General features: G+C 49.5%; 4 protein-coding genes across 4 annotated transcripts; all 4 read right to left on the bottom strand.

The window, feature by feature from the left end:
* Positions 1–17: 17 nt before the first annotated feature.
* On the bottom strand, positions 18–803 carry Triagg1_8234 (uncharacterized protein; the record flags this gene model as incomplete). Its single annotated transcript, XM_062903058.1, has 2 exons — positions 18–207; positions 271–803. 2 exons carry the CDS (start codon positions 801–803, stop codon positions 18–20), a joined length of 723 nt encoding a protein of 240 aa, XP_062752863.1.
* Positions 804–1,784: 981 nt separating this feature from the next.
* On the bottom strand, positions 1,785–4,039 carry Triagg1_8233 (transcriptional regulator family: Fungal Specific TF; the record flags this gene model as incomplete). Its single annotated transcript, XM_062903057.1, has 4 exons — positions 1,785–2,354; positions 2,413–2,621; positions 2,688–2,989; positions 3,054–4,039. 4 exons carry the CDS (start codon positions 4,037–4,039, stop codon positions 1,785–1,787), a joined length of 2,067 nt encoding a protein of 688 aa, XP_062752862.1.
* Positions 4,040–5,056: 1,017 nt separating this feature from the next.
* Positions 5,057–6,376, bottom strand: Triagg1_8232 (uncharacterized protein; the record flags this gene model as incomplete). The annotated part of the gene is made up of 1 exon (XM_062903056.1): positions 5,057–6,376. One exon carries the CDS (start codon positions 6,374–6,376, stop codon positions 5,057–5,059), a length of 1,320 nt encoding a protein of 439 aa, XP_062752861.1.
* Positions 6,377–8,526: 2,150 nt separating this feature from the next.
* Positions 8,527–10,153, bottom strand: Triagg1_8231 (uncharacterized protein; the record flags this gene model as incomplete). Its single annotated transcript, XM_062903055.1, has 2 exons — positions 8,527–9,572; positions 10,039–10,153. The coding sequence occupies 2 exons, from the start codon at positions 10,151–10,153 to the stop codon at positions 8,527–8,529; spliced, it is 1,161 nt and encodes a 386-aa protein (XP_062752860.1).
* Between the last annotated feature and the right edge of the window lie 2,166 nt (positions 10,154–12,319).

The raw sequence follows: 12,319 nt of genomic DNA, 5'->3' as shown, positions 1-12,319 counted from the left end.
CTCATAACAAGGACAGTTTAAGCGTCAATGTAGGCCTTGCGAGTCTCGGGGAAGTCGACGATGCCCTTGCCGGCGACGAAAGTCGTGTGCCACGGGGCGTCAACCTTGCCGTCGGCCAGTTGAAGATAGACCTCTGCGTGTGCGGGACCGGAGATGGCACCGCCAACGGCCTTTCCTTCAGGGGTACGCTCATCGGCGAAGTAGAAGCTATACGATAACTTGTTAGTTGTCTATATTCGAGAAGTAGAGAGGTTGGAAATCAAGACTCACCCGTATCCCTTCTCCTTGTAATGTACACTCGCGGCACCAATCCATGAAGCCGCAGCACTCTTGCCGCTCCCCAGGGTCACGTAGATCGGGTTGGGCATAGTAACGGCATTCAGCCAGTTACCAGTGTAGATAAACGCCTTTGACAGCGACTTGTCAAGCTTCTCAAAGCCAGCAACAGCCTCCCTAGCAGCAACATACGCCGAAGTGTTCATAAGCCTCAGATCACTCTCAAACTTGGCAATGTCAATAGTAAAAGGGTTCGTCTTGTCGCTGGGGGGAGTGAGACCCGCGGCATTGTAGATGACGACGTTTGGGTCCGCGCCGAGGGCCTTGCGGACGGAGTCGAAGATGGGCGGGATGGAGTCTGGGTTTGTGAGGTCGGCGGCGATGGAGACTTGGGTGGCGGAGGAGGATTCTTTGGCGGAGCGGGAGACGAGGGCGACTTTGTAGCCGGCTTGGGAGAAGGTGGAGGAGAGGGCTTGGCCGACGTTGGAGCCGGCGCCGAGGATGAGGGCGATGCCTTTGGAAGCCATTGTTTGTGAAGTTGTGATGGAGTTGTTGTGAAAGATGGGTCGTGTTTGATGATGTTATAGTGTTGTTGTATGTTGATGATTGTTGTTATCCTCTGAGCATCACCGTTGTCTTATACAAGTTGATAACACCCACATTCTACTCTACAGTTTCATCAAGGCATCCCACTCAATACAATTTGTAAGCCCCCATCTTCAACGATTCCAAACGCCTTGCATCAAAGGATCGCTTCCACCTAAGCAAGGGCAACTATCAAGTCCTCCAGATCCATATAATCACCTCCTTTGGGCCACCAAGTTACGCCATAGACGAGGCTGATTTCGTAGCCTTGTGATTTCAAAGCCAGGCTACTCCTCTTTAAACCAGTAAGACATGCCACTGTGAGGCTGACAATTCATCAACTTGGGGTCAGCTTTCCGCAATCTTGGTCTGTAAGAAGCGCGCGCGATGGATTGGGCGAATTGAAGACGTTTGAATCGGGAGCGGGGCTGATATAATGAGGTTTAGGTAATGTGCATATTTCCGTATTTCCGCCTTGGCTCGCGTTTTCTGGCTTAAGCGCGAGGTGGCGTGATGAGTTTGCAGGCATTTGAGTGGTTTCGATTGCAATATTTACTGGGGATCTTGTTGTTGAAGAAATGGGCTTTATCGATATCAGAACTATTATAAATAAGATGCTTGTTAGAGACGAGTTGGCAGAGTAAGCATGGCCAATGAGATGTTGACAAGATGAGTTGAACGCTCAAGGGGGTTATAAACTCTCGTCTTTGAATGATTGATGATTTTTCATCGTGTATATAGCTAAGATGATTGTTAAATGCCGAATAAATATTGCCAATTTCCCATTATATTAAAACGCCAAGTTTCTTTTCCCCTTGATATCCCATGTGAATAGCGTACACGTGCATAAGCGTCCAATCTGATAAAAGTACATGTAGCAAAAAGTAAAGTGAAGAAGAGAAGAGAAGTGAAGAGGGGAGCTTTTACGACACTGTCTGCCCATCTTCATTCATCTTTGCATTCAAGATAAACTCAAACGGATCAATCGACATGAGCGTCTCCACGTCAAACATTCTCCAGTCGAAATCCGGATCCTCAGCCCCCGGGATGCTCATCGCGGCTGTCTGGCCCTCGGCCTGCTGAAACGGCACGGCAGACGAGCGTCCGCTGTTCGGAGCGTAATAAGTCAGAGACATGGACGGCACAGACGGCGGGTATCCGGAGCCGGAGGTGTCGGAGGGCGTCATCAGATTGTTGGGGTGCATCGGTAGACCGGCCTCGGCGGCTGCGCATTGGGGGGTTCCGCAGAGGCTCTCAACTCCGCGGCAGGGGTTGGAACACGGGACGACGGTGCAGATGATGCGGTTGATGGCCTTGATGAGGATCTGGGTTTGTGATGGGGATGCCTCGTTGGTGGGAGTCATGCTGGACAGACAGTCGAGGGCAACGTGAAGCCACGGCAAGTGAGTTTCCACTTTGCTCTTGTCCTGGAGCATGTCGAAGCCCAGGACGTAACAGGCGCCCTCGAGGAAGAATGAGAAGTATTTGACCTCCTGGAAGAATGGAGTTAGTTCATTCTTGTCTTGGGATGTGGAACGCTTTTAGACGTACCTTGCAGAGGTGGTTGATCTCGCACGACTTGTTGATGTACTTGATGATCTGGCGGGCTGGCTCAACGCAATACTCGCATGCGGTGTCAAGCCATGTAAGCTCCCTGAGCTTGTCGCATGACTCGGCTCCTACCTGCGGCGCGGGAGTCCTGAGTTTGCCCCTGAGGACGAGGAATGGGCGGAACATTAACAGCTGAACGTGGTGATACACTAAAAACAAACCCATGTTAGTTTTTGGCGACACTTGTCAAGACGAATTGGGGTTTCTCAACGTACTTGAGGCGATGATGGTCTTGCAGAATCCGCATTCTCCTGTCCCCGGCTCTCCCTGGATGTCGAGGTGGACATCAAACAGCTGCTCCTCCGCATAGGCCTGCAGCTCGTGGCGAAGCTCCGTTGCCGCGTTCCACATGTGTAGTAACGACTCGTGATGCTGGTTATAGATGCGCGCCGCACACTTTGAGACGAGTCTCGCCAGCCGAACAAGCGCCAAGATGAACTTTTCCTCCGCCGGCACGGGGACTCCGCAGCCCGGGTCTGATATGGAGGTCGGGCGTCCGAGGCAGAAGCAAACCCAACTGTGGGATGGACGTTAGTGAATGCAATCGATCATCAAAGGCAAACAGGGGTAGTATAACATACGTTTCCATAATAAAGAGACTCCAAAAGGTCAACCGGCGCTGCAAGCAATCTCGCATCTGCCCTCGAATGCTGATCCCCCTATGCAGACCAGCTGCAACGGCTTTCCTTGACGCCACGCCGACGTATAGAAACGCAGAGTGTGGCCTCGACCTCTCGAGTTGGAACTGGGCCTGCAACAATGGAATGTGAATCGCCTGGATGTTGACCAGCTCGTCCAACTTGTCGGCTCCTTGTGATGCCCGTTGAAACAGGAACTGGGCCAAAGTTTCTTCTTCGAGGATGGATGCGCCAATGGCCATTGCCAGCATCACGACGACAACATCGGGAGAGTCGAAGGAGAACAGACCCGGCGAAGAGTACAGAAGCTCCGCACGGCGACGGAAATCCTCCTTGGTCAGGATAGGTAACAGATGCCAGAACGTCGCCAAGTACCGCTCCAGCACACGGTTGCACAGCTCCCTATCCAGGAACATGGCGGAGTAGTCGTTAGCCACCGTCGTTGACTTGCCATCAGCTAGATCACCAAAGAAGAGCTGTCGGTTCTGGAACAGGTCGAGTCCAGGGCCGACCTGGGCCACCTCTTCTCGCCGTGTCAGCGGAGTCTGGATGCCCGTGATGAGTCTGTAGATGGAGTGAAGCATGGAGAAGTTGGACGAGGGCCCATAGTGCAGCTGAATGATGGACGACGGCGAAGTGGTGATGGCCGCCACGCTGTGGACGTGGAAGCCCCAGCTGTTGTCGTCCTTTGGCTTGTCCCGACTCTCCGGGGTCACATTGATCGGAGCCGGAGTCTCGTCCGCATTACTAGCCCCGGACGACGAGACTGCACCGGCTGCCGGCGTCTGAGACTTGCGAGGCCGGTTCCTGGTCCGGACCCGATAGACGCACGACACGCTCCGGTTGAGACATCGGGCACAAGGTTCTTTGCCGTCACATCTCGTTTTCCGGACCCGGCAGGCCTCGCAGGCCTTGCCGATGTTGGTCATCTGAGCGCCGGAGTTTCACGATACGACGACTAAACAGAAATGTGGGAGTAAACGCCGAGTCGAACGGGGGAAACTGGAGATAAGCGGGATTTCCGGAAATGCAGCTCGCAAGGCGTGAGATGCTTCTCCTTTGGCTGGGTTTTGAGCAACGGAATAACAAAACAACAGGCCGTATACTATTCAATGGATCTTTGTATGTCTGGGGGGATACAATCGAGAGGGAGACAGCTGCATTTGTCAGCCAGAGGTTATCGATTGAGCATCGAGCTTTGAGCAGTTGCTAATGAACCCACAGGCCCGGCCGCAGACGTAGAATCACCAATGAAACGGTGTAGGATCGACAATTGCATCTGCAAATGATATCAAGGGACGGAACGCGGAATTAGCTGGTTGATATACCATGAGTCGTCGCGGCTCCAAAGCGCTATCGATAGTCTCATTTGCCACATGGTGTAAAAGGGCGTCGGAAATAGAGCGCTTGTGTGCAGTTCTGCTTACAATTCCGCCCTTGTAAATCCGACGCCTGTCCGCATCCATCGAAAGGGGTTTGAAAGGTTGAATAAAAGCTTAAATAGCATGACAGAGCACTTAAATTGGCCCGAGAACCAATCGGTTCGAAGACAGTTGCCCATGTCTAGTATTTATGCATGTCAATCTGCCACAACTGTGAAAACCAGGTTGCAGTAGGCAAGTTCAAGCTATGGCTTTGTAAGAAAGGCTCATGTAATTTATTTTTTATCTAACACCTTCTACAGCGCAACTCCAAATTAAACGAGTGATTGTCTCAGGTTCTCTGAGACAGATAGAAAGGTAACCTAAAATATCCTAAATAGAAGGTGAAGCAGAAAATAAACGAAAACAGTGATGATAAAAAGGATATGTAGAAAATGAAAGCCCAAATAAATGACCAAATACATGGTGTATAAATGACAAGGAGTCGCTCTGCATGGTATTATCATCACGTTGGCGGGCTAATCGTGAGAAGAAAAGAGGTGGTATGTGGGCATATATATATCGTCAAGTGCGTTGAATGGTAGCCCTTTTGGCGTCGTGGAAAGTCGCATAGATAAATGAGTCCAATTTTCTCAGCGCGCTGCGGCCAAGGAACTTGCGACTCGGCTTTCTCATTGCGTGACTACAACGAGTCTCTTCGCGAGAAACGCGTTGACGTGAAATTGGATCATAGTCGTGTATTGGTAGCCCCTTGTAGGTTTCATCATTGCATTCATAAAGCTCTTTCAATCCTCTGAGATCTTGCTCGGTGACTTGGAGTTGTCCCGGGTCTTCATAGTAGTTCATGATTGATCGGGAGTTCTTCTTTCCAATGAGGACACAGGGGAGATTTCTTCCCTCTTTGTGGTGTTCATCGGCAAACTCATGACGAAGTCCTAGAATATGGCCATTTTCGTGGGCCAAGATATTGGCGAGATGGGGGGCATTGGATAGTGCCAGATTGAACACGCACAATTCGCCCGGCACTTGATCCGGGAAGAAAGAGCTGGCGTAGGTTTTGCTGCATCTGCGGCTATCATACCTTACGACGAAGGTGGCTGAACCAATGTTATCAACTCCCAGGTCCTCAAAGCTCGCACCAATGCCCCTCCACATGCTAATTGCTTCTCGCATCGCTGCCTTTACCTGCATGCCTTCGGCAAGTGTCGGGAAGCTCTCAACATCAACCGTGTAAGTGAGTTTGGAATCTCGGAGCCAGCGTGATATATGGTCTCCTTGCCCAACACGTACTTCGGTATATCCGTATGTCTCGGTGACACATCTATATTTAGATACCGCTGTGTGCAGAGGGACGACAGTCCGGCGAAGAAATGTAGCTGGGGCGGCAACGCCAGTCTCGGTACTCGTTGAGAGGTCTCTCTCTTGGTCTCGACCTTTCTTTATCTGCGACTCAGGGTCATGACGGCTCGTCATATCTGAACGAACCGATGAAGTGAGGCGGTCAGAATTGGATATTGGCCCAAGAGTCTCCGTGTAACGTCTGTACTTGATTTCGCCGACATTGCCATTCTCATTATCGGGGGCTGTGAAGCTCATCATATTAATTGAGGCAACATCATGATCATCAAAGGAGGTCAAGATGTCCCTGCCTCTCTCGGAAGATGAGAGACTGATCCTAGGGTGCAAGACATCATCGCCGATGCCAGTAGCGAAGCTTTGGGCAGAAGCGTATATAGATGTGGCATGTCCTGATATTACAAGCATTTCATTAGCACATGATGCAACCGATACAGCAAACTTCACCCTAAGCATGCAAAGAAATATAATCTCCATACCGAGTGGTGTTGCTATTGTTTTCTCCTTCAAAAACGGCTTGGAGATCATTATAATGTTTGGCCTGCTTGTCGCGCGTCGAACCATGATGAACAATGATATTAGGACACAAGAAGTCGGCTAAAGACGTCCACTTCTTTTATGTATTGGGGCCTACATCTTGGGCGGCCGAATTGGTTTCCGTTACCTAGCCAAGAACCGCCCTTTTCAAACGGTCCAATCGCTGCCACAAGTGAACATAGCCCCATAACGCTAATGTACGGTTTCCTGTAAGACTGGAAGCCATTCCTGAGTGCGAAGTACTAGGTACCTCTAAACGTACCTGTATCCACTTTGTTTATATACGGACTGAATACAATAAAGGACTCTGCTTCCCAGCAAAAAGGCCGCGTGATCGCTGCGTTGATCATGAACGTTAAGTATCTCGAAGTACTGATCTAGATCTCGAGACTTGCCTTTAAGGGTACTTTTGGTAGCAGCTGAGTACAGGTAGGTACTCACAATTTGCGGCTATTTAATTGGCCACAATCCTGCTCTGAAGGATCGACCAGCGTGGCCGCGCATCAGTAGCGTGAGTGGTAATCTCGAGTCACCGTTTTACACCGGCCAACCTTAGACTGGAGTACATATTTAGAACCACCGTTTTACACTGATTACCACCTGGAGCGGCTATTTGGAACCACCGTTTTACACTGGTCACCCCTGGAGCGGCCGTTTGGAGCCACCGTTTGTTCCTGAGATTTACCTATTGCAGGCGCCACATCTTGTCCTTCGGGATAGGCGTACTTGCCAGCACGGGTGCCGAAGGCTTAGATGCCTTGAATAATATGGATTCAATAGTACCTTATGAGTGCGTGTTTTTCACTACAGGCTACGAGTGCTAACCTGCCAACCCTTGCTGACACATCATCGTCTTCATTCCCGGTCGCCCGACTCTCCCCCGTTCATTGTGACAGCCCCAACTGCCATGTCTACCAAATCAGCTTTCAACCTAGCCAAGCCATTTTATTCACATGCTTTCACACTTGTACTGTGAAAATGGTCGGCACCGGGGAGTATGTTTGACGGGACAATCGGATTGCTGACGCTATAGGGAGGATCGGATTTGGGTATGTTTTCTTGGCACCGGATAAATAAAGCGGGAGATCGACTGCTAGTGACCGTTGTTTTAGACTTCGACTAAATACCGGTGTCTGGCGCCCGATAACGTGTCTTTTTTCTTCTTCTTCTTTTTTTTTTTGGCACAATCCAGGGACAAATAACCCACAAACCTCAGGCTTACGAATCCTCAATTTCTCAGTGTGGTCGTACGGCTGTATTAATGCTGCGAGTGGTGTGTAATGCTACACACATGTATTTTCCACCGGGCCAACACTCGTGGCTTTAGTGGTAGTTCTGGTCGATTCGCCCGCCGCCCCACGAGCGGGACGAACAGACAGGTAAAAATCATTCTTTCAGCTCAAACGGAAATTTGCGTCCGGCAGCGATTAGTTGAAGGCACCATCTAAAGAGCATCGGGGAGCTAAGTAAGCCTACTAGGTAGGTACAAAGCGAGTCACACAACGAACGCCGAGGTACATGTACGTTACTGAGCACTCAATTGCTTTGATGCAAAGCCTGTGGACTGCAGCAGCCCCCATGATATTATATTGCAATAGCCTGCCATCTCTTACCTATGCACGAACCAGCTATCAACATTTTCCACGGACAATTTTTAGTTTGAGTCGTAATCTTGTATATTCATTGACATATAAAGAGCAGGATTCTCTGGAGAATCGGCTGCTTAAAAACTCGTAGTCCAAAAATACCCCCATCTATTGTTTACCTTGTCCAAAACTTCCTATAAAAGGCACCAGCGCTCAATCACCCTAAAGAAAAAGCGCGAAAAAGAAGAAGAAGAAGAAGAAGAAGAAGAAGAAGAAGAAGAAGAAGAAGAAGAGGAAGAGGAGGACGTTCAATGTAGGTGAACAAACAAAATAAGGATCAATGTGACAAGCAATACAAAGAGCATAAATAGCATGGAGAAAACGAAGATAAGGATACAGCCTTTGTATGAGATGGAAGGGTTGACGATCAGGCGATTCAGAAACGGCCAAGCTGGTGTGTGTGTTGCACTAATAGCGGCTGAATTGAATGCAGGCACATGATGGCTATTGGAAGGTAGAGAAAAAGTCCTTGTCTGTCAATCTTGTTAGCAAAGTTCAGTAAGGGCTAGTAATGTCATTTCCTCGCCACACTGCCTGTGTAGGAGGCCTTACTTTTGGATCGATGTCAGATATGGACAGCTCTCCTTCATCATATGCATAAAATCGCTCCAGCTCTTGGAGATCTTGTTGGGTAACTCGATATTCGCTCAACTGATCAAAGTAGTTCATCACGGAGTTGGCGTTCTCGCATCCGATAAGAATAGAAGGCCCAGGTTCTCTTTCGTGGGCAAACTCATGCCTGAGGCCCAAAATATGGCCAACTTCATGGGCCAATATATTGGCTAGATAATCAGTGTTGGTCAGGCCTGGCGCGAATAAGACCAACTTGCCTCCTGAAGCCCGTGGGAAGAAAGAGACAGCATAGACACCTTCGCTTAGGTCTTCGTAGACGACGGCGAATGTGGCTTTATCATGGCGCTCAACTTGTCTAAACCGTGCACCAATATCTTTCCACATAGAAGTGGCTGTTCTCATCGCAGCTTTTACTAGTATCGCCGAGTCCTCTGTCGGGAAGCTCTCGTCGCAGATGACGTAGCTGAGCTCAGAGCCTCTGCGCCAGCGAGATATTTGGCCCCCGAAGCCAATGCGCACTTGAGCACATGCGCTTGCCTGAGTGGCACACGATTTGTGAAGGAGCTTGAAAGTCTGGGTGGTTGTAGTGGTGTCATTGGGCTTGATATCCCCAGAGGCACCCTCGCCTTGGTCTCCATCATCATCCAGTTTCAAGCTACTGTCATGGCGGAAAAGCTCTTTGTCGTCCACAGACCCGAAGAGCCCAAGAAGAGGGCATCTGTCGTCGGAAGTCCCCTTCTTCGCTTTACCACTAGCTTTGTCAATGTTGCCATCTTCGGCATCAAGAGTCTTGATGCTCGACACGGCAATGGAAGCACCACCATGAGCAAGGCTAGGGACCGAGCCATTCATACCGTCCTCCGGGGATGAGTAGTAGGCTTTATCGAGTGGTGTGCCATGGCCATTGATGTGCGTGCTGCAGAATTTGGCAGAAGGCGGTTGAGTTGGGGTATCATCTATTAAAGGTACTACATGTACACAGACAGTCAGTCAGGACACTCCTAAGAATAAGACAGGCAGGGACCTACCTGTAAGGCAGACAATGCAAGCGGACATTATTCCCAGAACGCAAAATGGCTTGGAGGCTCAGGCATATACATGTAGGTAACAACTATCTTTGTGTTTGGCCGACAACAAGGCAAACAGAGCCGTGGGGAAAAGTGATCTTGCTGCTGCTGATCGATTGCCTTGGGTACATGTATGTATCGTGTACTTGGAGTCCAGATTGAACAAGGGTCTCCAAAGCATTAGAATCAAGGGACAAGACGATGGATGGCAATGTTGAGGTGGGTTGAGAAAGAGCTAGATAATTGCTCATCTTGGGGGGACAATCGTCTCTCTTATATCTGCTCACATCATGTACGTGGACACTGCAATAATGAAGCCTTCACCGGCGTGGCGACGTGTAGCGCCAACTCTCGCCAATCAGCGCACCTCGCTTCGGTTCCATGGCGCCCCCCCCCCCCCCCTCCCATAGCACCACCCATGCATTCTCCCGATCCTTAGGTACGTACCCCAGCGTCGAGGGGCTCTCCCAGATGATTTGCATCCGGATACGGAGTAGTGGACCGTTCCTAATGATAGTAATTGCTAACGTAAGGAAGCTAGCGTCTTTCTTCTCTGGGCGAAAACAGGGTTTAATTCTGGGGAGATGCACTATTGAATTTTGCGAGGTAATACAGTATCTGTGCCCTGGAGATACCTTTAAAGCTAAGTACTACTAATACCGGCGTATATTACATGTAATATGCCGCCCTGGATTATGATTCTACCTTATGTGCATGCACCTACACGACTGGCTCCGTGCCCCGTGATCCCACTGCGGAATAATATCCATTGCTGCGCGTATACACGCACTAGATACATGCGTGTACTATGTAAGTTCCGTCCACAGCAAGCATCACCAAGGTACCGCGGATAATACGGCCACGAATCAGGCTCCCATATGCTCTGGTTCTACTTGCAAAAATGTATGGGGGTGTGCTCTCCAATTTCCACCTCCTCGGACACTCCAACTATTTATACCCTTCTGCCTCTGCTATTCGTTCCCCAATCCGCTTGATAGTCTCTTCATCTTGCAGCTTCTCGAGGGATTTGTCTGCTTCAAAGATTTCCTTCTCGTGTCTCGTGGCTTCTTCCTTCGTCATACATGCCAAGCCTCTCAGCCTAATCGTGGAGTATTTCTGTTCGTCCTTGGCTTCTCTGACGGGCCGACATACTACATATCTCAGGCTTCTCCCATCTGATGAGAACCAGTTTTGTCTGTATACCGCTAAGAATGCTGCGACCACGATACATCCATCACACTCCATGTCTTAGGCTTCTTCCATCTGGTGAATACCAGCTTTGTCAGGATCCCACAACAAAGGGCGTGCCCCTCTTCTCCCCCCTACCCCATACCTGCCATCCTTTATGGATGAGACTCCACGTGGCGATCACCGACCTCAGCTTTGGGTTGCTCCGCACATGTAGATAAGATCCAGGAACGATTGGATAGCATAAAATCCCTAACATTAGCGGCGTTCTAGTGGGTGGGGAAACGATTTGAGGCTCAAAAATTGGAACCATGGAAGCTATGGAGAATTCTCGTAGTAGGCCTGGCACGTGGGGGACAGAAAACCCGAGATAAAGAAGATTATAAACACCTCCACGATGGATTATACACTAGCATATTCTTTTAATATCTACAGCTATATTTATCTAACTATAGAGTCCCTGCGCCGGTATACTAGTATGTACGTGCCGCATCTACTGCTCATTTTGCTATAACATATCCATATCTGGATGGTACATTTTTATCTAGCTTTTCCTATAGATGTATAAGAAGCGGAATGTCTGGCGAACGCATCTGGCTGCGGAGTTGTCGCTAGTTTTCGTTTCGACTAAAACATCCCCAACTCGGTTCCTGCTATTAATCATCTCCGGTTCAAAACCAAAAAAAAGAGCAGCGTGCAGTCATGAACTAGCGATGAAGAACGAGAAACATCTCAGATACGTCCAGGGCCCCCATTATTTGCTTTGCAACCTTCTTCGCCAAAGTGGCTCTCAGCAACGTGGAGGTTTTTGGCTGAGTTTCTTTGTGGTTGTGACATCCCTCAATGTACCTCCATGATTAATACAGAGAGCGGTACCCTCCTTTGAAGAATTGCAGCTGGTTTCATGGGGCGGTACGCCATGGTTGTTATGCGTGCTACATAATTTGGCAGAAGGCGGCTGATTTGGGGTATCCTCTATAACAGGCACACGGACAGTCAGCCCGGATACTCCTAGAAAGGATAGACATTGACTTACCTGTAGAGCGGATAGGGTGGGCAGAATCTGGTTTTGCCATCTTCAGCTAGCGAGGCTACAGCTACGTGACTCTGGCAGAGCAACAGCTTGGAAGGCAAACGGGGTTGGAGTTCTTGGTAGCTGACTCTACTGCATGCAGTGCAGAGACAACAGTTCCAGATTCAGAAAGAGTGCATGTGCTTAGGCAGAGAAAGCAAGAGTGAAGGGCTGTGTGACGATGTTCTTTGAGAGGAGCCGGTGTATTCTCCATGTTGAGGCCAACCCTTCCTTTTATACCTCGTCAGTTGACGGAGAGAGACAGTTTGTGTTTGACCTGTGGACCTGAATCGCCATTAGCTTGTGCTCAACCGCTGCGAGCCAGCCTTACTCACATCCATGGATGAGATTGAGTATTCACCGTCGCGCATCTTCACAACGCCCACGT

Source organism: Trichoderma aggressivum (assembly GCF_033847375.1).
Source record: "Trichoderma aggressivum f. europaeum strain CBS 100526 chromosome Unknown scaffold_039, whole genome shotgun sequence".
NCBI lineage: Eukaryota > Fungi > Ascomycota > Sordariomycetes > Hypocreales > Hypocreaceae > Trichoderma > Trichoderma aggressivum.
This window is presented reverse-complemented; position numbering and strand designations above follow the sequence as displayed.